Source organism: Carcharhinus amblyrhynchos, chromosome 26 (assembly GCF_965287045.1).
Source record: "Carcharhinus amblyrhynchos chromosome 26, sCarAmb.v2.hapA, whole genome shotgun sequence".
NCBI lineage: Eukaryota > Metazoa > Chordata > Chondrichthyes > Carcharhiniformes > Carcharhinidae > Carcharhinus > Carcharhinus amblyrhynchos.
This window is the reverse complement of record NC_137349.1, coordinates 18,753,815-18,777,690: the sequence shown is the minus strand read 5'-3', so window position 1 is coordinate 18,777,690 and position 23,876 is coordinate 18,753,815. Positions and strand designations below refer to the sequence as shown.

At 39.3% G+C, this 23,876-nt stretch overlaps 1 protein-coding gene across 1 annotated transcript in view; it reads right to left on the bottom strand.

Annotated features, from left to right (window-relative positions):
* Nucleotides 1-23,876, bottom strand: part of scamp4 (secretory carrier membrane protein 4) — a 35,889-nt gene that overhangs the window by 7,829 nt on the left and 4,184 nt on the right. Inside the window, exons 2-6 of the mRNA XM_080212669.1 lie at nucleotides 13,834-13,881; nucleotides 10,383-10,511; nucleotides 4,579-4,735; nucleotides 4,376-4,477; nucleotides 2,743-2,860 (exon numbers count right to left, since the gene is read on the bottom strand). Coding sequence (XP_080068795.1) covers nucleotides 2,743-2,860; nucleotides 4,376-4,477; nucleotides 4,579-4,735; nucleotides 10,383-10,511; nucleotides 13,834-13,840 — 513 coding nt within the window. The 5' untranslated portion in view covers nucleotides 13,841-13,881. The remainder of the gene's footprint in view (nucleotides 1-2,742; nucleotides 2,861-4,375; nucleotides 4,478-4,578; nucleotides 4,736-10,382; nucleotides 10,512-13,833; nucleotides 13,882-23,876) is intronic.

Sequence of the window (23,876 nt, the reverse complement as noted above, 5' to 3'; positions counted from 1 at the left end):
AAATATAAAACACATTTTAAATCTTTTTTCTAAAGCTGTCCCTCAACTTTTCATATTTCACAATGTTCCAAAAGATTTGCAAACTGCCAGGTTTCCACCAATCATGCTTAATCTGAAGTTAAATATTAATTGAATCAACACCACCTACTGCTTGAAAAATTCTGCTTGCTAATTGTCTTGATAGTGGACAAAGCTCACAATCACCCAATAGTTCAGATCAAGAACCATGCAAAGAGTCAAAGACTGAAATCTACTCCATACCAAGCTATGACATATTGCATTGAAACTAAGAACATAACAACTAGGAGTAGGCCATCAGGCCCCTCAAGCCTGCTCCGCCATTCAATAAGGTCATGGCTGATCTTTCTTGTGGACTCAGCTCCACTTATCTGCCTGCTCATCATAACCCTTAATTCCTTTACTGTTCAAAAATGTATTTATCCTCGCCTTAAAAACATTTAATGAGGTAGCCTCAAGTGCTTCACTGGGCAGAGAATTCCACAGATTCACAATCCTTTGTGTGAAGTTCCTCCTCAACTCATTCCTAAATCTGCATCCTCTTATTTTGAAGCCATGTCCTATAGTTCTAGTTTCACCTGCCAGTGGCGACAACTTCCCTGCTTCTATCTTGTCTATTCCCTTCATAATCTTCTACGTTTCTATAAGATCTCCCCTCATTCTTCTGAATTCCAGTGAGTATAGCCCCAGTCTACTCAGTCTCCTCATAAACCAGCCCTCTCAACTCTGGAATCAATGTAGTGAATCTCCTTTGCACCCCTTCCAGTGCCAGCATATCCTTTCTCAAGTTAGGAGACCAAATCTGTACACAGTAATCCAGGTGTACAGCAGAATATGGATGAGCTGAATTTTATGGAGGTTGGAAGATAAAAGACCAGCCAGCTGAATTGAAGTTTTCCTGGCAGTTAACAAAAGCATGAGTGAGTATTTCAACAGATAGGCTGAAGCAGCGTTGGAGGTGGATGATCAAACAGAGGAAAGAGAAAGGTTGAAGATGAAAAGCAAAGGCAGAAGTAGAAAGGAAGGCAAAAACAGGAAGGGAGCAACAGATGGATGGTGATTTGTACTAGAATAATGTTCATAACCAGACTTTGATTATCAAACCAATAACATGCTAGTTTCCTGCTATTTGGTTCTAAGGATACCAAGTGAAATGCATGTGAAAGGTCTTGTCTTAAAAGAAAAATAAATTGCATTTTTGATCTCACGACTTTTGGAATATCACACATTATCACAATCACAGTGTTAAGTGAGTAACTGAAACTACTCATGTAACTACCTGTTCATGAGGTAACCTGAACATTATTCAAAGCTTCTCCATGACTTAAAACTCAATACTAATGAACATAAAACATAAGAATTAAGAGCAAGAGTAGCAATTCAGCCTCAAGCCTGCTCTGCCATTTATCAGGATCATGAGTGATCTTGTCTTGGCCTCGACTCCATTTTCCTGCCCATTCTTCATAACCCTTCATCCCATTACTCATTAAAAATCTGTCTCCTCAAATGTACTCAATATCCCAGCATCCACCCACTCTGGGGTAGTGAATTCCACAGATTCATGACTTTTGAAAGAAGTAGTGTCTCCTCATTTGTTTTAAATCTATTACCCTTTATCTTCAAACTATGACCTTTTGTTCTAGATTGCCCCACAAGAGGAAGCATCCGCTCTACATCTACTTTTTTCAACACCTTTTATCGTCTTATATACCTCAATTAAATTTCCTCTCATTTTTCTAAACACTAAAGAGTATAGGTCTTAATTACTCTCTCTCTTCACAAGAAAACCCCTCATCTCTGGAATCAATCTAGTGAACCTCCTCTGAACTGTCTCTAATGCCACTACATCCTTCCTCAAATAAGGGGAAGAAAATTTACACAATACAGACACAAGCAGACAAATTTACACTCCTACTCAGTAAATGAGGCTTATTTTTGCCACTACTCTATTGAGTTTGAGCAGTCTCCATCATCTTTCTATTCAGCATGAGCCCTGAATACAACATGCATAAATTGTCAAACTTCAAAAGGGGGTTATTCACAGCAACTGTTCTGTAAAAATTCAAAGAAAAAGAGTGTTCTTCTGAGATTAGGGTTATGCACATTATTTATCAAGAGGGGGGCGGGGGCTTCACTCTGCATTTAGCCATACTGTGCCAAGCTAGCAGCACATAACAGAAGCAAGATTCCAAGCTAAAACTGACAACTTCATGGGACTAAGTATAAATACCGAACAGTGTAACTTTTAAATAGCAGTGATTACTGACTCCACAGTGCATCAAACTGGACAAAATTCTTTGTAAACTTGGAAGAAACTGCATCATGGTGATGAGTCCCTCTACTAGCTTATTCACTTTGATTTTGGAAATATAGTTGCCTTCTACTTAAGAAATGATACAAAAAACAGGAAAACAACATACTGTTGAAGGGACTCAAACATAAAAAGTTTAAAGTACCATATTTCTGAAATTTGTTTCGTCAGAATTTTTAATTTTGCTTGAAAAAAGGAAACTTGAAAAGTAGAATTCAATATTCATTTTGGATGAATCGCAGTCTACTAGCACAGACATGTCCAGGTTCATAATCAAATATTTCTTCCAAGTAATTAACTTTACAAGCCATTCAATTCGCCAAGAACATTCTGCAGTATGCTTAGAGCAGCCACAAGCAATGTATTGAGCAGCTTCAATTTTCAGAGTAATGGAGAGGGGGCGCTAAACTTACGCGAAAAATAACCAGTGCACTCAGGATTGCAACTGCTGTGAACATGATTGCAGGAAACAGCATTACCACTCCAGCACCAACATTAACTGAGAAGAAACCTATGGCAGCTATCCATCCGCTGAAATAAAAAAAGGAATATGGTCAGCATGTTACACATGATTTGTAAAGTGGATACAGTACTCACTTGATTTAAAATCCCAGTTTGTTTTTAGAAATTTGTTTTAATTACTAATACCAGAATTTGGAAGACAACCTTAAATAAACTCCAGAGAAGCAGATTTTGTTTCCGAATGGTTAATTGAATAAATAATTTTGCATTTACACTTTCAGATCCTCAAGAATTCCAGATTATTTCCCAGCTAATGAAGAACTTACGAAACAAACAGTCACTGTTGTAATATGCGAAAAGGCAATAACAAAATGACATAAGAGATCCCACAAGCAGCAATTAAATAATCAGATCATCTGTCGCAGTGGTCTGCATTGAGGGATGAATATTGGCAAGGACTACAGTACAACTCCCTGCTTTGAATAGCGCATGGGACTTTCTGCATCCTAGACAAGCCCTCATTTCTTTCTGATCTGAAAGATGCACCTCCACTGCACTGAAGTGTCAACTTAAATTATATGCTTAAGTCCCTGGAGTAGAGCTTGAAAATGCTATCTCTGAATCAGTGTTGCCAATGAAGCCAGGCAGACATTGATATAAATATTATGTCATTTAATTATCTTTGAATAAACACTGATATTCCTTTGTCCTTCAGTATGATTGTCTGTGATACACTTCACTACAGTACTATTTTGTACCAGTATCATAGAATCCTACAATGAAGGAGGCCATTCAGCCCGAGTCTGCACCAACCATATTCCCACCCAGGCTTTATCCCCGTAACTCCAAGCATTTATTTTTGCTAGTCCCCCTAACACTAAGGGGCAATTTAGCGTGGCCAATCCACCTAACCCACACATCGTTGGACTGTGGGAGGAAACGTGAGAGAAAACCCATGCAGACACGAGAAAATATGCAAACTCCATACAGTGACCCAAGCCAGGAATTGAACCTGGGTCGCTGGCGCTTTGAGGCAGCAGTGCTAACCACTGTGCCACCCAATATGTTTCAGTGGCTTTGATTATTCATTCAGTTAATTTTCTATAATAATTTCTTTAAATGTGCTTACTTACAATCCCTTTTAATGACTTCTGATGAATATTTTGCTAATTTGTTTGCACTTGTATCAGTATCTATTCTTTCAAACAAGTCTATATTTGGTGATCTTTAAGCATTCTTTTCTAACCATAATATTACCATATATAAACAGATCAAACAATAGTGTTTACAGCCGCTGACACTAAGTGAAGACTTCACTACAAACTGTGATTGAAAGCTTTATTTAAAATTACTATTTGTTAAGGAAAAACATGGTTACTTATTTTAACTACTTGAGCCTTTGGTATGTGATTTTGCCATCTTGTGACAGGTTTGAAGTACTACAGTAACACAACTCAAATGCTGCATATTGGACTGAAGACCATATAACACCCAAGTAAGTCCAGATGGAAAAGGGTAAAGCAAAGTGTTAGATAAATTGGGAAAGGTCTCCAATTATGCTCTCTCTGTAATGGCAGGACTCACCAAGCTCCCCATCCTTTGAATCCAATTGCTTGTAAAGCTGCCAAAACCACCTGGGCAGCAAAAATGAAGAAAAACGTCATGAAGTTAAAAGAGCTATCAGATCTGTTAGAAGGAAAAAAAATAACAGTTACAAACTTGAAATATAAACCACAGGGTCACATTAGGTTATGCAATATCCTTTATATCTTCCATCACAGGTTTACCTGAATGCTTTATAAATGGGACGAAGCCAACAAACGTACGAACAGGGGCTGAAAAGAAGTAGCCACAGTATTGCCAGGCCAAAGTTGATAGCGCCACCTCCTGCTATCAGCCAAGCTAAACAGCCTATCAAATTCACTGCTAGGGTAATGCTGTAAACTAAACACAAAAGGCTCAGTTAGGATATCACTGTGATCAGTAATCAGTGTTTTTTAAACACAAAAAACCTAATAAAAATTGCTGAGAAAGTCAAAAATGAAAATAATAACCAAATTTGCAGACTTTGCCAAGAAAAAAAACCCTCCACTTTATGTTAATCTACTTTTGCATGCTGTCATTCACTTGCAGAATACGGCACTCTCATTTGGGCTTGCTCACCATACACTAATCTGATTGATACTCATTTGCATGCTGCTGCACATTTCATGACAGGCACTCTACTTACATACTGTCAACCAAAGTTCAACCGGCCCATTATATATTCAAATTGGGAAGGGACATACTCCAAATCTTTAGATATGTGGGTCTTGATTACGATGCTAAACAGCTTGCAAACAAACATCACCAATGTCATTAAGTCATACCCACTAACTAAGCCATCAGATGGCCAACAGACCTTGCATGTTGGTGATGACAACTGTTCTAAAATGGTTGGAAGCAACTGCAGAGCCTGCAGACATTAAATAATAATCTATGATTGTGTAAGTTTCATCAGTGTTCAGTTCTGATTAATCTGGTATCAGATTGGGGCTTCTACACAAAATGTCTATTACATGCTGCTACTAATCTATTTGTTGAAAGTACACGTCCTTTTGATTGAATATAACACGTTTACATGTTTTGAAATTTAGAAAAAATACTTTGTTGTTTGGTAGTACAGAACTTTAGTGCTGTAGAAAGACATGCTGTTGTCTTGCATTTATCAGGACAAATTCACAAGAATAGCAATTGTAAAGGAACAACAATTTTTCTGCATGAGTGTGCTGATTGGTTGGTTAGTGGCGTCTGAATGGCATTGCCATTGTGAACAGTTAACTGCCAACCTATAACTAAAACTAAAACTAGATGGTTGACTCTAATTGGTAAAGGCTTTACCATTGGGAATAAACTAGGGAATAGCTGTCCCCAAGCTTCTGTTTAATTGAAAAATATGCAATGTGTTGACAGACTGCTTCTGGCCTGTAAAGGACAGCACAGGACTACTTCTGGTCTGGGCAGCACGGTGGCACAGTGGTTAGCACTGCTGCCTCACAGCCCTAGGGACCTGGGTTTGACTTCCAGCTTGGGTCACTGTCTGTGTGAAGTTTGCACATTCTCCCTGTGTCTGTAAGGGTTTCCTCTGGATGCTCCAGTTTCCTCCACAGTCCAAAGATATATGGGTTAGGTGAATTGGCCATGCCAAATTGCCCCTTAGTGTCAAGGGGACTAGCTAGGGTAAATGCATAGGGCCTGAGTGGCATTGTGGTTACTGCAGACTCGATAGGCCAAATGGCCTCCTTCTGCACTGTAGGATTGTAGGACAGGGTTGTGCATGTGATACATGTAGCTTCTAGCACATGAATAGTGATCCATACTTCAAGCTCAACTGATCATCTTAAATTGGTTGCCAGTGTAATTCTTAGCAAGTGCTGTTCAGTTACAGAATATAACATGTTTACATGTTTTGATAATTTAGAAAAAATTTTGTTGTTTGGTAGTACAGAACTTGAGTAGTGCTGTAGAAAGACATGCTGTCGTCTTGCATTTATCAGGACAAATTCACAAGAATAGCAATTGTAAAGGAACAACAATTTTGCACCTAATGTTGCACACCATGTTTTGAGTTTTGCAAAAATGGGCTGTTGAGCAGATTAATACTTAGCCTTTTGTGAACAGCTTGAAGGGACGTGCTGTTTGATATACTCCGCTCTTCCATTTGCAAAGTCAATGCCATGTCCATGTTCGACATAGCTAGTCTTTTCAATGTACCACTCAAGGAAGCCATAAAAATTTGCACCATGTCATTAAATCATGGATTCACCATCATTGTCCAAATCTGTATTCTTTGAACTTATGAACTCAACAACTCATGCAATCGAGTTCAGTTTTAATGGCACCACGTTTGCCCAAATAGATCCCCTCAAGACCCAATTCTCTCGAACATCTCTATTGGTTTCCATGAGATGTGTCTTCGATGGAATTATCATAGAATCCCTACATAGCAGGAGGCCACCATTTGGCGCATTGAGCCTGCACCAACAACAATCCCACCCAGGCCTCTACCCATAACCCCATGTATTTACCCTGCTAATTCCTCCGACATAGCGGGGCAATTTATAACATGGCCAATCAACTTAAACTGCACATCTTTCGATTGTGGGAGGAAACCCACACAGACATGAGGAGAACGTGCAAACTCCACACAGTCACCTAAGACTGGAATTAAATCCAGGTCCTTGGAGTTGTAAGGCAGCAAAGTTAAAGTTTAGTTATTAGTCACAACTAGGCTTACATTAACACAGCAATGAAGTTATCGTGAAAATCTCCTAGTTGCCACACTCCAGCTCCTGTCTGGGTACACTGAGGGAGAATTTAGCATGGCAAATGCAGCTAACCAGCACGTCTTTCAGACTGTGGGAGGAAACTGGAGCACCAGAAGGAAACCCACACAGACATGGGGAGAATGTGCTAATTCCACACAGATAGTGATCCAAGCCAGGAACTGAACCCCGGTCCCTGGTGTTGTGAGGCAGAAGGGCTAACCATTGTGCCGCCATGCTGCCCTGATGCCTTACTTCCTACTGCTAGTATATTTCTGATACGCAGATGATAAGCTTGCTATATTTGAATCTGCAGCAGCACGTACGAATTTCCTTACATACCTTAATAGGCTCAGTCCTGTACTCAAATTCAACTTTCAAATGCAATCAAACGAGGTCCCTTTCCTTAATGTGCTGGTTGATAAGTCTGCCAGTGGATTCTCTCCCATTGTCTAGTGCAAACCTACCTTACTATATTGGAATTATGATTCCTACAGTTCCACGTGCTGTAAGATTGACCTTACTGATAAACTCAAATAGAGTCCGAGCTATTTGCTCATCGTGCAAACTTGATCCTGAAATAGGACATTAACCCTGTGGGATAATGGCTACACAAATAAGATCATTGTGCAATATACAGTGAGCAATCTCATGAATAAGCCCAATGCTGCCACTTTTGGTCCTGAAGATTGCCCAGTCTGTCTCAGATTACCCCGTAAGAGTCATGTGTCTCAAAAATTTGAACAGGTGAAGCTAGCCATTTCACACAGCTCCTATGCAATACAACACGAGTAGCATTCTCCACCTACATCACATTAAGTTGATCTTTCTCTACACCCTAGCTATGAATGTAACACTACATTCTTTACCCTCCTTTCCTTATGTTATGCTTTGTCCGTATAGCATGCAAGAAAAAATACTTTTCACTGTTTACTAATACCTGTGACAATGTTAAATCAATTCATATCATATTAGGATGCTATCATTAGGCCACAAAGATGTTCTGCCGATCACACAAATGATTTTATACTTCAGTGCCGGTGACGCCAGGTATGCAAGTTATACATCTCAAAAGGTGGAACATACAAAACACCATGTCTCTTTCGCTATTCACAATAGGCAAGTACTGACCATATCCAACCAACAAATGCTTACAAAACCCAAGTATCATAACCAAGATTAGAAGTGATTTTGCAGTTGGGCAGTTTTAATCCTGACTATGCTCAGAATTATACTGACAATCATTTTAAGATTATCAGACAGGCTTATAGTGTGGTTCACATGTGTGCGATAAGCTACACATATTCACACACAGGGTCCTATTCTTTACAGCTAGAAAGAGCATGACCACGCATTGCACCATTATTGACTAAATAAAAGCTTAGGGAATAGCCATTCCTTGATTCAATGCCTTGAATAATCAGAGTCGACCTGATTTGTATTTAAACTACTTGGCAGTTAATCGTTCGCTGGTGCATTCTTCACGACAACACCTCTACAATCAGAGTCCACCTGTCAACTCATGCAGTATAAATTGTTGTTCCCTTTACAATTGGTATTCCAGTGCAACCACCCTGAATGCAAGACAAAAAGCTTTGACAATATATCTCTTCTTTCAGCAATACTAAAAAATACTTTATTCCATTCAGTGAGGTTCTCTTCAAGCAAGCCACTCTCGAAACTTCAATAAGGAAAGGAAAAGGATCTTCATGCAGCCAGATATAGTTCATAGTGGAAAGGGGAGAAAGTGCAAATTTTAACTGTCTGAACAGTTACTCTAAAGTTGCCAGGCCTCAAAAACCATGCTACAAAGTGGGCATGTAGTTTTCATCCAATCAGCGGAAATTACACTATCCTGTTTCACTTAAGGTTGGACAGGGTCATTTCCTGTCAGCAACATTATCAGTGCAGTGGAGGACTCCTTAATCTAGCATCCCCATACAAGGAATAAAATTGATGTTTTACCCAAGTACAAAACTTAAATATTAATACTTTCCTCCCTAAAAATGGAAGATTGCATTTTGAAAAATCATTTCTTGGGGGAAGAATGGCACACTCCTATCAAAAGCTTACCCTGGTTTGTTTTCAACATATCTAAAAATGTACAACCAACTGCAGGCAAACTTTCAATCCTTTAAATAAATGTTTATTCAATAAAACAGACACACACAATTGAGATGCCAATAAATTTAAAGACTTCCATTACATTTACACTACACATGGACCATTTACATAGCTCAGGCACCCACTAATCAGCATCCCGATTAAATTTCCAATGATGTTTTCTCAAATGGTGTGGAGTTGCCAGCATTAGACTGGGATAGGCACAGTAAGTAGTCTCACAACATCAGGTTAAAATCCAACAGGTTTATTTGGTAGAACGAGCTTTTGGGGTGCTGTCCCTTCATCAGTTGAGTGCCTTAAGAAAAATCACTTCCCTTTGAAGGAGCAGTGCTCCGAAACCGTATGCTGCCAAATAAACCTGTTAGACTTTAACCTGGTGTTGTGAGACTACTCAATGAGTTCATGACATCAGTAAACGTAGCTCCAAGGGGAGACAAGGTACCTATAATAGTCTATTGGGCTCAAAATTAACAACTGGGTTACAGTACTGAATTTTTAAAATCTGTGAATGGCCTAACTCTACAATTCTCCAAGATGTTTGTACTTTGCCAATTCTGGCCTCTTGCACATCCACATTTTAGTTGTTCCATCATTGGCAGCTGTGCTTATAGCCGTCTGGGCCCTAAGCTCTGAAGTCCCTTTCCGAAAGTTCTCTACCTTGCTACTTTTTAAAAGTTCCTCAAAACCTACCATTTTGACCATTTCCCCATTATCTACTCATGCACCTGTTGTCAAACTTTGCAAAGCACCTTAGGGCTACATGAAAGGTACTACAGTAATGCAAGGTTCTATGCAAATTCTTATCTCCCTCATCTGCAAGGAGCTACTCCCTGCTACCAAAATTGAATCTGGTGAAGGCAAGTAAGGAACCCAAAGGATTGTCATACACAACTGGCCTAGACACCAATCATGAGGCACATTAACCAGGAAGAGTGTTGATAAAATAATAAATATTTTGCTTTACCCTCCCCTCTGTTTTATTACTGGTAAACATCTAATTAGCAATGTTGAAAACAAGAATAATTAATACACTCCATTGACTGTAGATAGAAGCACACATGAAAAGGAATTCACTTGGCAAAAAACTTGCATTCATTGCTTTAGTTACATATGCCACCCTAGGAAAATATCATCCAGTTTCAAAACAACATAGTTTAACTTACAGATCCATAAGTGATAGATTCGCTTTACAAGAAGGCAGTGATCAGGTGGGATCTCTTCTTCAAAGTTTTGATAGAAGCAAGGTTTCAGAGGAATAAACTTTGGTAGTGGGGGGAAGTTGTTTGTTTTTTCTAAAGAAAGACAGATTTGATAATGTAACAATTACAAATGCATTTACCTTCTTTCATTATCATCAATTATTAGACCATGTTGTGTGTCAGAGAACAGAAACAAATACGAGCAAAAGCAAAACAATGGTGGAAAAGACGGGAAAATTCTGCAAATATCCAGCAGCAATGCTTGTACTAAATTGTGCTATGTGGCTGCACGTGCACCATCTGGAAGATACGGTGCAGGCCATTCATATTGTTCCCTGTAAGACATGTTCTGGAATTTCCTAGCTTACCAGGATTGTGTTCATCTTAAAACGGTTGTTTTCAGGAAGCTCAAGAGTATATCTCCGTAAGCCAAGATATATATTTTCTGACTGACATTCAGCTACCACTTCAAAGGTGAATGAGTCACCTTTAAATGAGTTAGATTAGTAACAAGTATTAGAGAGAACTGCCATTGGTGTCACGGGCAGTGTGATTCAGTCTATCACTGTTTCACAGGTGTAAACACACTTTGAACCCAAAGACATGTGAACCATGACAATTATTTATTTGTGAAAGATTCCTTGGATATTCCTTGAGGTATGGATTTCAAAGTGAAGAATGCACATGATTATAGAACATAGAACACTACAGCACAAACAGGCCCTTCGGCCACAAGTTGCACCGATCACATCTATACCTACCAAGCCATAGATCTGTAATTCCCAAACCCATATACTCATCCAGAAGTCTTTTAAAAAAGACCCCAGCGAGTTCGCCTCTACCACCACCGACGGCAGCCGATTCCACTCACTCACCACCCTGAGTGAAAAAGTTACCCCTAACATCTCCTCTGTACTTGCTTCCCAGCACCTTAAACCTGTGTCCTCTCGTAGCGACCATTTCAGCCCTGGGAAATAGTCTCCGAGAATCCACCCTATCTGTTCCTCTCAACATTTTATAAACCTATCTGGTCGCCTCTCAACCTTCGTCTCTCCAGGGAGAGGAGACCTAGCTCCCTCAACCTAAGGCATGCCTCCCAATCCAGGCAACATCCTTGTAAATCTCCTCTGCACCCTCTCAATAGCTTCTACATCCTTCCTGTAGTGAGGCGACCAGAACTGCGCACAGTACTCCAAGTGGGGTCTGACAAGGGTCTTATAAAGTTGCAGCATTACCTCCCGACTCCTAAACTCAATCCCTCAATTAATGAAGGCCAATACACCATACGCCTTCTTGGCCACATCCTCCACCTGTGAGGCCGATTTAACAGTCCTATGGACCCAAACCCCAAGATCCTTCTGCTCTTCAACACAGCTAAGATTCCTACCCCCGCCATTGGTCCTGCCAAAATGGACCACTACACATTTATCTGTGTTGAAGTCCATTTGCCATTTCTCCGCCCAGTCTTGCATCCTATCTAAGTCACGCTGCAACTTCTGACATCACTCCAGACTATCCACAACACCACCAACCTTCGTAGCACCGGCGAACTTATTAACCCATCCCTCCAATTCCTCATCCAGGTCATTTATGAAAATGATAAACAGCAAGGGTCCTAGAACAGATCACTGGGGCACTCCAATGGTGACCAACCTCCGTGCAGAAAAAGGCCCATCCACAACCACTCTCTGCCTTCTGCAGGCAAGCCAGTTCTGGATCCACAGGGCCAAAGCCCCTTGGATACCATGCCCTCTCACCTTCTCAAGAAGTCTTGCACGGGGGACCTTATCAAACGCCTTGCTGAAGTCCATGTAAACCACGTCCACTGCTCTTCCTTCGTCAATGTATTTAGTCACATTTTCAAAGAACTCAACTAGACTCGTAAGGCATGACCTGCCCTTGACAAAGCCGTGCTGACTATTTCTGATCATTCTAAACTTCTCTAAATGCTCATAAATCTTGTCCCTCAGAATCCTCTCCACCAACTTACCAACCACTGAGGTTGGTAATATCCTCCATTTGAACTCTGGGGCTGATACTGGTTCTACCAGGCAGTTTGCAAGCTAGGAGCGTAGTGAATGCTCATCAATACTAGATTTTACACGTAAATTCTGCGTCACAGACACAGCTTCAAACTAAACAATGTGATCTCAGATGTATGAGAAGGTTGAGATGTTTTATTATTTTGGAACAGGGATTGCAAGTTTAGTGTAAAATTCACTGTTTAACTCATAGCTTTGTTTGGACTAAATTGAAAACTTAACATTTCTGCTTGCTGCGATTAAACCAACAAGTTTGTTTTTTTTTTCCTGAAGTGGCTTAACATAACTGATTTTAATCAGCTTTTGAAGTTTGAGGAACAGGAATTGGAAATTTTCTGCATAAACATTCTTCACTTGGACAATCAGAAAAATTGCAACCAGAAAACAGATCAACAGTTTGTGTTGGCATTTATCTTCCATAACAGCAATACACTTAATCTCATGCAGTCATCCTGTTTCTGCACACCTTTTCCTTCAACCACATATCATGTTCTTAAATATTGGCATTGTCCCTTCTAGAAAATTTGGACCCTCAATCCACAGTACATTAACTTTCAGTGTAAAAAGCTGTCTCCCTTAAATCTTTTGCACTTAAGTGTTATCTCTGCTATCTAGCTATCCACACCTCCTAATTTTTAATGTTTTGAAAATGCTTTTGATCTACCTTTTTCAACCCTTTATAATTTTAATTCCCTTGATCAAATAAATGGAGTTCAAGTTCCATCTTGGCAGTTTTAAAATTTAAATTCAATTAATAAAAAGCTGGTTCTTCAAAAAAGTGACCATGAAGTTTTCAGATTATTGTAAAAGCTCACTGGTTCACTGATGCCCTTTATTGAAAAGAAACTTGACAACTTTAACTGTCTGATTTAATGATATAATTTCATTTCCACATCAACATGGCTCACTCTCAGTAGCCCTCTGAAGTGGCTTAGTAAATGAGTTGTATCGGGGGCAATAAATAGTGAGGGGGGGGGGGGGGGGGGGAGAAAGAAAAAGCTGTTGAGCTAAGTCTTTTAAAATTAGAACCAGATTATTATATTACTCCCAGCTGTTTCTTCATTTCTTCTAATGCAACATCTTCAAACCACTGTGTAAAGAGTACAAACAAATAACTGCCCGGGTTGCTCTTATGAAAAAGTTCAAGGTGCACGAGGAAGGATATTATTTTTCCGTTGTTTTAACAGACATATCATTCTGACCTCAAAGATTAGTCCTTTATATAACTCAGCGCAATGAGAAACCTTCCATTTGGACACTATCACAAAATTATCTTTAGTATCTTTCTCCTTTATTTATCAATGCTCCACAAATGTTTCAAGAAGATTTTCATTATTTATAATATCATAGATATCAAAGTTAACAGAACCTACCAGTCATATCGTCAGTTGAATGTAGTCTTAGCTACTGCCTTGTCAGCGCTGAAGAACAGAAAGCAACATACGGAAAGTATGAGTAAAAAAAAATCATTGTTTTATTTTTAAATTGTCTGAATATACATAGACATAGAACATAACAGCGCAGAACAGGCCCTTCGGCCCACGATGTTGTGCCGACCAGTTAAAAAACAATGACCCACTAATCTAAACCAATCCCTTTTCGTCCATAAACCTGTCCACGGATCTCTTAAACGCCCCCAAACTAGGCGCATTTACAACTGCAGCAGGCAGGGCATTCCAATCCCTCACCACCCGCTGGGTAAAGAACCTACCCCTGACATCCGTCCTATAACTACCCCCCCTTAATTTAAAGCCATGCCTCCTCATGCTAGCTTTCTCCATCCGAGGAAAAAGGCCATCACTATCCACCCTATCTAAACCTCTAATCATCTTATATGTTTCAATAAGATCCCCTCTTAGCCGCCTTCTTTCTAGCGAAAACAACCCCAAATCCCTCAGTCTCTCCTCATAGGAGCTCCCCTCCATACCAGGGAGCATCCTGGTAAACCTCCTCTGCACCCTCTCCAAAGCCTCCACATCCTTCCTGTAACGTGGGGACCAGAACTGCACACAGTACTCCAAGTGCGGCCGCACCAGAGTTGTGTACAGTTGCAACATGACGCTGCGACTCCTAAATTCAATCCCCCTACCAATAAACGCCAAGACACCGTATGCCTTCTTAACAACCTTATCTACTTGATTCCCAACTTTCAGGGATCTATGTACACATACACCTAGATCCCTCTGTTCATCCGCACTAATGTCCTCCCGTTAGCCCTATACTCAACACATGTTATTCCTACCAAAGTGAATTACCTCACACTTCTCCGCATTAAACTCCATCCGCCACCTCTCGGCCCAGCTCTGCAACCTGTCTAAGTCTCCTTGCAAACTATGACACCCTTCCTCACAATCTACCACACCTCCGACTTTGGTGTCATCAGCAAATTTACTAATCCACCCAACTATACCCTCATCCAGATCATTAATAAAAATTACAAACAGCAGTGGCCCCAAAACAGATCCCTGAGGCACACCACTCGTAACCGAACTCCATGACGAATATTTACCATCAACCACCACCCTCTGGCTCCTATCTGCTAGCCAATTCCTGATCCAATTTCCTAGACTACCCTCAATCCCATACATCTGCATTTTCTGCAGAAGCCTACCATGGTGAACCTTATCAATCTGTACATATACAGATTCACAAATCATTTATATGTATGTTTACAACTGTAGATCAATTTAAGGGCAGCATGGTGGCATAGTGGTTAGCACTACTGCCTCAGTGCCAGGGACCCAGGTTTAATTCCAGCCTTGGGCCATTGTCCATGTGGATGCACATTCTCCCTGTGTCTGCGTGGGTTTCCTCTGGGTGCTCCGGTTTCCTCCCACAGTCCAAAGAAGTGCTGGTTAGGTTGATTGGCCATGCTAAGTTGACCTTAGTGTCAGGGGGATTAGCAGGGTAAACATGTGGAGTTACAGGAATAGGACCTGGATGGGATTGTGGTTGGTGTAGACTCGATGGACTGAATGGCTTCCTTCTGTACCATAGAAATTCTTTGATTCTAGGATTCTACAAGCATGGTGGTATTATAACATGGGTTACAGTAAAGGGTTCAGTCATGGCATATTAAATTCACAAATCATTTACATGTACATTTACAATGGTGACTTGGTGAGAGTTGGCATTATAACACATCATGCTAAAGGGCTTAGACATGAACAAGTTCCTGATTTTAGTAAGACCATCTGGGAGGCAGAAAAAAATAATAATTGGAACTTATTATTTTGTCACTTCCAATAGTTGGTCAAGGCAACAATTGAAGATTGTCTTCCAGTATTGTGGCATTATAAAATACTGGAACTTGTAGCTGTATCTTTACTTTCACTATGTTACTGTTTGCAATTGCATTTCCAAGAGTCAGCAGAGCTAGAAGGGGTGTGTCGGAAGTATGTTGTGTGTGTACATGTGTGGAGAAACCAACTAGTTCAAATTAGATTATTTCAAGCTGGCCTGCCCTAATGGATGAAAGGGAGACAGACATCAAACATTTATTGAAACATAACATTTTGCAGGAGCTTGACAAGGTGGATGGGATGCTGAGGTGTTGTTTCCCTTTGTGGGGAACTAAGGGGCAGTTTCAAAATAAGGGGACTCTCACTTAAGCAGAGATGAGCAGAAATTTTGTCACAGAGGGTTGTTAATCTTTAGAATTCTCTTCCACAAGGGAGTCAGGGATTATGGGAGTTGGGCAGGTGAGAGAGTGCAGTAAAGGCCACAGTCAGATCTGCCATGATCTCACCGAATGACAGAATCGGCCTCGTGGGCCAAATGGCAATGTCTGCTCCTATGTCTTATGGCCTGATTTACAAAATAAATCATAACACTGCATGAAGAATCTGATGATAGTTCCTTTCTAATTAAAATGGAAATATTTGCTTAAATATTATTTACTTCATAAAGCTGAATCACACTTAATATCTGTCATAGAGTATTTATTTTTATTCATACACAATGTATTCACAATGTTCATAGAAAACTTATGTTAAAAGGAAGTTCTCTCAGTTTTTAAATTTTGCCTCAAGGTGCTTCTATGCACAAGGAATACAAGATCACCAAAGCAGTACACAGTAGTCATGGAATCAGAACTTTACCGCACAGAAAGGAGGCCCTTTGCTGCATCATGTTTGTGCTAGCCATTAAGCACCAATGTGATAGAATTATGAATTCAAAGATAATTGGCAAGTACTGTTCCACAAGTCAATAATTTCTTGTTAAAGCTTCAGCACAATGATTACTCCTGCATTATGCACATCACATACCAATGTTACAAGTGCAAGCAGTGGATGTAAACTCAAATGAGGGCAAACACCAAGTGAAATGCAAATGTTAACACTATAGATTGGTGTAAAAGTAGATAAAAACACTTGGGATGAAAAATTAAGTAATCTAAATTAAACTGCTTTTTGCAATCTGCTACAATCAGAAGAGCATCTACAGCATGCAAGTCAGTCAGATAATTCTCCTTTCATGCTATTTTTTCGGAATAAAAATGGATTTGCATTTATTTAGCACTTTTCATGACCATAGATCTAGTCTGGAAAAGCTTTACAGCCAAATAATTTAAGTGTACTCATTTTTGTAAGAAATGTGTCAATTTATGCCCAGCAAACCCCCACAAATTGCAATGTGACATGATCTATTTTGTGATGTTGATTGAGGGATAAACATTGGCCATGAGGTCTTTTACAAACACTGGAGGGGGCAGACTGGACTTCAAGTTTATCATCTCATCTGAAAGACAACATTTCCGACTGTGCAGAATGTTTAATGTTTCATCTCAAGGGTGGATGACAGTAGTTAGCAAGACACCATGTTAAAAACACCCTTACTTTGGAGTACAAGATCACAATCCACAGTGCAGTCAAATCCACGCCATTTAAAAACTGAGCAGCCATAGTAGAATTTTGTGCACTCTATTGTCACTTTACAATTAAATGGCTACACTTGGTCAATAGTTCAACCATAGGAATAGGCTTGCCTAAAACTTTATGATTACCATAGCATAACGGAAGAAAGTTTTGAAATCATTACCCATAATTTCGATATCTTCCTAAAGAACGAACTAAGTCTTGGGATTTGCTTTTGCTAGAGCCCAGTAAATCCCATTTTAACTTTATTCTGCTTCAGTGCCAATTGTGGTAGAGAGGACCAAATAAGGACAACAGTGAAAACAGTCATGATTTATTTCAAAGTATCCACTTCAAATTTATTTGCAGTTGGAATCATATGGTGTATATATAGTTCTTATTTATTTTAAATGCTACTGTCAATCAAACACCATTAGTCAGGATACCATAAACACTGAAGACAACAATGACTTCTGCAGTAAACCTAATGTTACTGTATTAAAGAACAGCATAAAATTGATATTCCAGAATTCTACCAGAACCTGGGGCTACTAAAGCACAAGAGGTGACAATTAAAATGATTATTTTTTAAATAGGAATCAGCAGATAACTCAAGCAACCTCTGCCATTACTTCCATTTTCAAAATCTGAGCACTGAACAAAAACTTTGAAGGTTTTGATTAATAGATTGGAACTCACGAAGGACAGGGTAGCACAGTCATCTGCAAACTCATTTTCATTTCAAGTTTGATATATATCAAAATACCACTAATAGGATTTCACAATGCAGACATAATTTTCTCAAGATATTATAAAGGAGTAATAAATACAATTTATGATCCAAAACAAACATTTTTGAAAACTGAGATGGCTTTATCATTTATATCAATTCACAGCACACTATTGTGTGTATGGATTTATCCCTTTCTTCACTCCAATCTTCTTTGGTCCTCCATAAGCCCTACCATCACTCCACCTAACTGTCTTCACAGCATAGCACTGTGGCCAAGCCTTCCCCTCATGGCCCAGAAAAGGCATTCGCCACTGACATTGAAGCAAACTGTCCACAAGATTTTCCCAGCATGACAGTCATCCTAAAATCAGTACATGTTGAATTCTGGCATCTGACAATTATGTCATCAAGCAGGATAACAATGAAGAAAACTCACCAGTTAAATCACAAACCAGAAAGTAAAGTGAATCGATTATCCTACTGTCTTTAATCACTAAGTAAATTAAAGATCAGGACCATACATATGCAATTAATTTCAAAGCTGAAATATTGCAAACTTTTGAAAAAATCCTGAGTATTTTAATTTTTTAAAATCACAATGTACAAATTCAAAATTCTAGAAATACAAAATTACTTTCTCGGGGACATTAAGGTTGTTCAGCAGTAATTATAAATTCGATATGCTATCAAAATCCAGTTATACTGTATTCCATAAGGGACAACTTTAAAAAAAATTTATAGCAAGACTAAGTGGAGGTTCAAATCAATTCAAGTGATTTCTAAACAATACCATCTGTGTGGATTTTAATAGCACTTCCGGTGGAGGTAGGGGTAATCACTGAAAATAACTCTAACATGCATTTGCAGATACCAGAATTGCTGTCAACTTTCTACAGTTATGATGCCAAATACTGACTACAAAATCCAGATCTGTACCTTCTTTGGCTCAGTGTCTATTTTGATCTGATTACTCTGAAGTGCTCCGAGATGTTTTTCTCTATAAATAGTGCTATATGAATGCAAGCTGCTAACGCTGCCATCCATCTATACAGCTTTAGAGCTCTAAAGTTAAAATTGGTCTTAAGAACAAAGAACAAAGAACAAAGAACAACACAGCACGGGAAACAGGCCCTTCGGCCCAACGAGCCCGCGCCGCCGTCCCACTGTCTCAGTGACCTATTCATGATTTTAGTCTACGCCTAATGTGCGAGGATCAGGGAGGTCCAATTTAGGGACAATTTAGTACCCAATCAATCAGCCTAAAAGCACATCTTTGGGGATGTGGGAGAAAACCGGAGCACCCGGAGGAAACCCACGCAACCAAGGGGAGAACGTGCAAACTCCCACAGACACAGGCCCAAATCCATGTGTCCGCACAGTAACAGAGATAGTCTCTGAGCTGTCATGTTGCCCTCGAGATGGTCCAGTTTAAGCACACTAACGACATGAAGCAATAGGCAACTCCCGAAGCAACGTCCAAGAGCAGCCCACTACAACCTGCCGCATGCATGCCCCTTGCTGGACTTAAATGCCTGTCTTCTGGTCAAAGATCAGCAAGTATTGGTTTATGGTTAAAATTATAATGGATCAATGAACACATTCCAATATTAACACATTAATAGGTATCATATGGCAATTATTTATTCAGACTTTGCTACACAGTTCTGTGCCTGTCATTGGTTTGTGTTGGATCTATCCTAAATTACCAAATATCAGTTTTGGTTTTAAAAAAGACCAAGCTGGTGATTTTGTTTTTACAATTACTGGTCATTCTATCTCCTAGTGCTGTAGTCTATATAGTATATAAATATATTTATACTTGAATTTGATTTAAATATTTACCATCCACAGTTGCAAACTGTTCTAATAAGCTTTGTTAGTGTAAAATATTGCAACTGCAAAATTACTTACTTTACTTTCATAGCTGAGATTTTATGTTAAATATATATTCCTCCCAGCTAAACAATGAGAAACAAATAAAACACAAAGCACATAATTCTTTGCCAATTTCAGTGGCAGAGAGTTTTGTCATGTAATTGTTAAAATGCCCTTTATACTTTACTTTGAATCAAAGTGCTGAAGCAACAGGAAAGGGGAAGAGTAAATAAAACATTAATAATTAATAGCATTATAGACAGTGCAGAATATAGAATATGATAGCACCACCACTACTATATCCCAAACATGTCGCAAATGGCAAACTTTAAGTAACGAGAGAAATGCTTGTTGCTGGTCTATGAATAACGCTCATGGATTTAGGGAATTGTGTGTGAGATCTCTATTTTCCACATCACCACAGACAGGAATTTTTAAATTTTATTTTGATTCTGATGGACATTTTGAGTGTACAACAGCCAGACCATTAGATAACTATTTTGGAGTTGGTTGTTAGTGTTCTATACCCTCAAACTATGTGCAAATTAAAAGCAAGTTATTGATTTGATGGGGTTTTAGAGGGTCTAACAATTAGGCCAACAACTTTTGTAGAGTAAGAGTACCAAGGAATGGGAAGGTCAATTTCCTACAGCTGTCACTACTCTAAAAAGACACAGAAAAAACTAAAATGAACGTAGTTGCACAGGATTCATTTCTTTTGATGATTTCTTAGTAAACTATCCAGCTGAACTTGCCAGAACATAGGAGATTGAAACATTGAACGTAAAGTGCATTCAATTTGAAATTGTAAGAGATACTGATACTTTGAAAATGAACAAATCCTTAGGGGAAAGATAGCATGACAGAGATAATATTTTAAATGTCTTATCATAGATATACAGGCTATGCAAACTTCAAAAATAACCAGAATCAAGAGAAAAGCTGTCCTTCCCGAATACACTTTAAAACAGGGTCAGAAGCCTATTGTCTGCATATTACAGGCAGGTTATTTAACCTAAAGATTAACTTGGCCCTTTGTTAATTATCCTTGAAAGAAATGAGCATCGTGTGTGTAAACTTTGAACTGCAACAATCAGACCACAACATCGCAAAACGATTTGGGGGGGGGGGGGGGGGAGCTGGTTGGTTTGGCTATCAAAAGTATGCAGAACATCAGGTGACCAATAACAGCACTGTCTGCAATTTACCTCAGTCCCTATCTGAAACATAACTGAGCATCAACACCATGGTCTTCACACAACCAAAGTCACTCCCACATTACTTTCTAGAAGTTCACTCGGGCTGCCAAAATTTCATACTCACTCTTAGAAACAGATTATGTGTATTAGGTAACTTTTTTTGCTTCATATTTTCCCTTCTGTGCAACTGCCTAGAGTAATAGAGGGTAACAGCAAGGAAACAGGCCCTTTGGCCCAACTTGTCCATGCTGTCTTTTGTTTTAAACCCCTAAGCTAGTCCCAATTGCCCGCATTCGGCCCATATCCCTCTACAGCCATCTTACCCATGTAACTGTCTAAATGCTTTCTAAAAGACAACATTGTACCTGCCTCTACTACCACCTCTGGCAGCTTGTTCCAGACACTCACCACCCTCTGCGTGGACATTTTTGTATCTCTCCTCTCACCTTAAACCTATACCCTCTCGTTTTAGACGCTCCTACCTTTGGGAAATGATATTGACTTTCTTGCTTATCTATGCTCCTTTTTGTTTTGTAGACCTCTATAAGATCACCCCTCAGCCTTCTAAGCTCCAGAGAAAAAAGTCTATGAATCTTCTCCTTATAACTCAAACCATCAAGTCCCGGCAGCATCCTAGTAAATCTCTTCTGCACTCTTTCTAGTTTAATAATATCCTTTCTATAATAGGGTGACTAGAACTGTACACAGTACTCCAAGTGTGGCCTTACCAATGTCTTGTACAACTTCAACAAGACATCCCAACTCCTGTATTCAATGTTCTGACTAATTAAAACAAGATACTGAATGCCTTCTTCACCACTCTGTCCACCTGTGACTCCAATTTTATAACAAATGATCCAGATAGCTCTAATTTAAATGCAATCATTTGATTTTACCAGCTTTTGAAGTGAACATGTTGAGCATACCACATTTCTCAATGCCATATGCTGTTGTTGTACCAATCCCTCAGCATGCTCTCTTACTCAGATTACCTAAAAAAGACGCAGGTTCATAGCAAAACCTGCCCTTTGTATTTTGAGCGCACCCAGGTCATAGAAACAGGGTTGCTCATTTTAAAGTGTCTGAATTTTAATCTTTCAAGTGTTAGGGTCCTAGACTAGAACCTCAAGTTACATTAGACACCCAGGCTAGACCCTAACAATTTTTCTATTTTGGCATAAATGTAAGGATAGGATATTTCTTTCCAGCAATGATTCTACTGACAAACTGAGGATCTTTTATAGTGAAAAAAACTTTATTTAATAACACAGTTTAACTATAACAAATGAATCAGTTTAACCATTAACAATTGAACAATATTTAAAAATGAAAGGAAGCAACTTTGCTTTCTAACTTACGATTGTTCCAGTTCCAATTTATGCATGGATCAAATTTTTAAAAAATAATTAGTAAACCCAAGCATACTTGTTTTAATATTTGTTAACAGTCTCGGTGTTTTCAGAGAGTGAGTTCCAGAAGCGTGCAAAACCCTTCTAATTTAATCAGGTTCAACCGCAATTAACTACTTTCTACAAAAACTGCTTCTCTCTGCTACAAACTCAGCTCTGGTTGTTAACCACATCCTTACATAACCCTGTCAATTACTAATGGAAAATTCCAAGGGAACTTGAAACAGAAGTCCATTAGCTTTACTTAAAATAAACACTATCAAGGTTGAAATGAATAATTATTCCGTTCCTCCAAAATTTGAGTTGCATTCCCATCAGACATACTGACTACCTGTAGCATAAAGCTGAATTTTTAAAAATTACCTTTAAACATACAAGAAACAAGTATATACACACACACATATACACACACATTCATGTCAACTGCACCATCACATAAGTTTGAATGCTTTGAATTGGACTTCAAACCTAAAATGACTGGAAAGAGTCAAATAAAACATTGAAGGACTCAAATATTGTGATCTTAAAAAGGCAGTTTTCTTAAACAAATGTTAAGTATTCCCTAACCTATTTTAATCTCTTGGCAAATAAATACCAGGGGACTGCACAGAAGCTAGATCTGCTTGTGAAGAGAAAATAGAACATTGATAAGACAATCTGTCACTCTTCTAAGAAGCATCATGCCATGACAAGAAAGTAACCAAATGAAGCAGGGCTCTAGATTTATGGTTCAGCATTGGAACATTCCAACAGAATAACAAACTCAGTCACCTGAGATAAATTGGAAATGGGATCTGGTCAATACAGGTTGACACAGTAAAAAGTCTGACAACACCAGGTTTTAGTCCAACCGATTTATTTGATAGTAAACTCACAAGCTTTCGAGGGGACTGCCTCTTCGTCAGGTGAATGGAGAGTTCTGGCCTCGGGCAGAGCATATAAAGCACAGACAGTTTAGAGATTACTGATTAGAATGTGAATCTTTACACCTAACCTGTTCAAGTCTTAAAGTGGCCGACAATGTGTGTGGAAGGAGCACTGATCACAGGTTAAAGAGATGTGTATCGTCTCCAGACAGCACAGTGAGTGAGGTTTTGCAAACCCAGGCAAGTCACGGGGGTTACAGATAGTGCGACATGAACCCAAGATCCCTGTTGAGACCGTCCTCATGTGTGTGGAACTTGGTTATCAGTCTCTGCTCAGCAACTCTGCGCTGTGTGTCATGAAGGCCGCCTTGGAGAACGCTTACCCGAAGGTCAGAGGCTGAATGCCCGTGACCACTGAAGTGTTCGCCAATAGGAAGGGAACAGTCTTGCCTGGTGATTGTCGAGCGATGTTCATTCA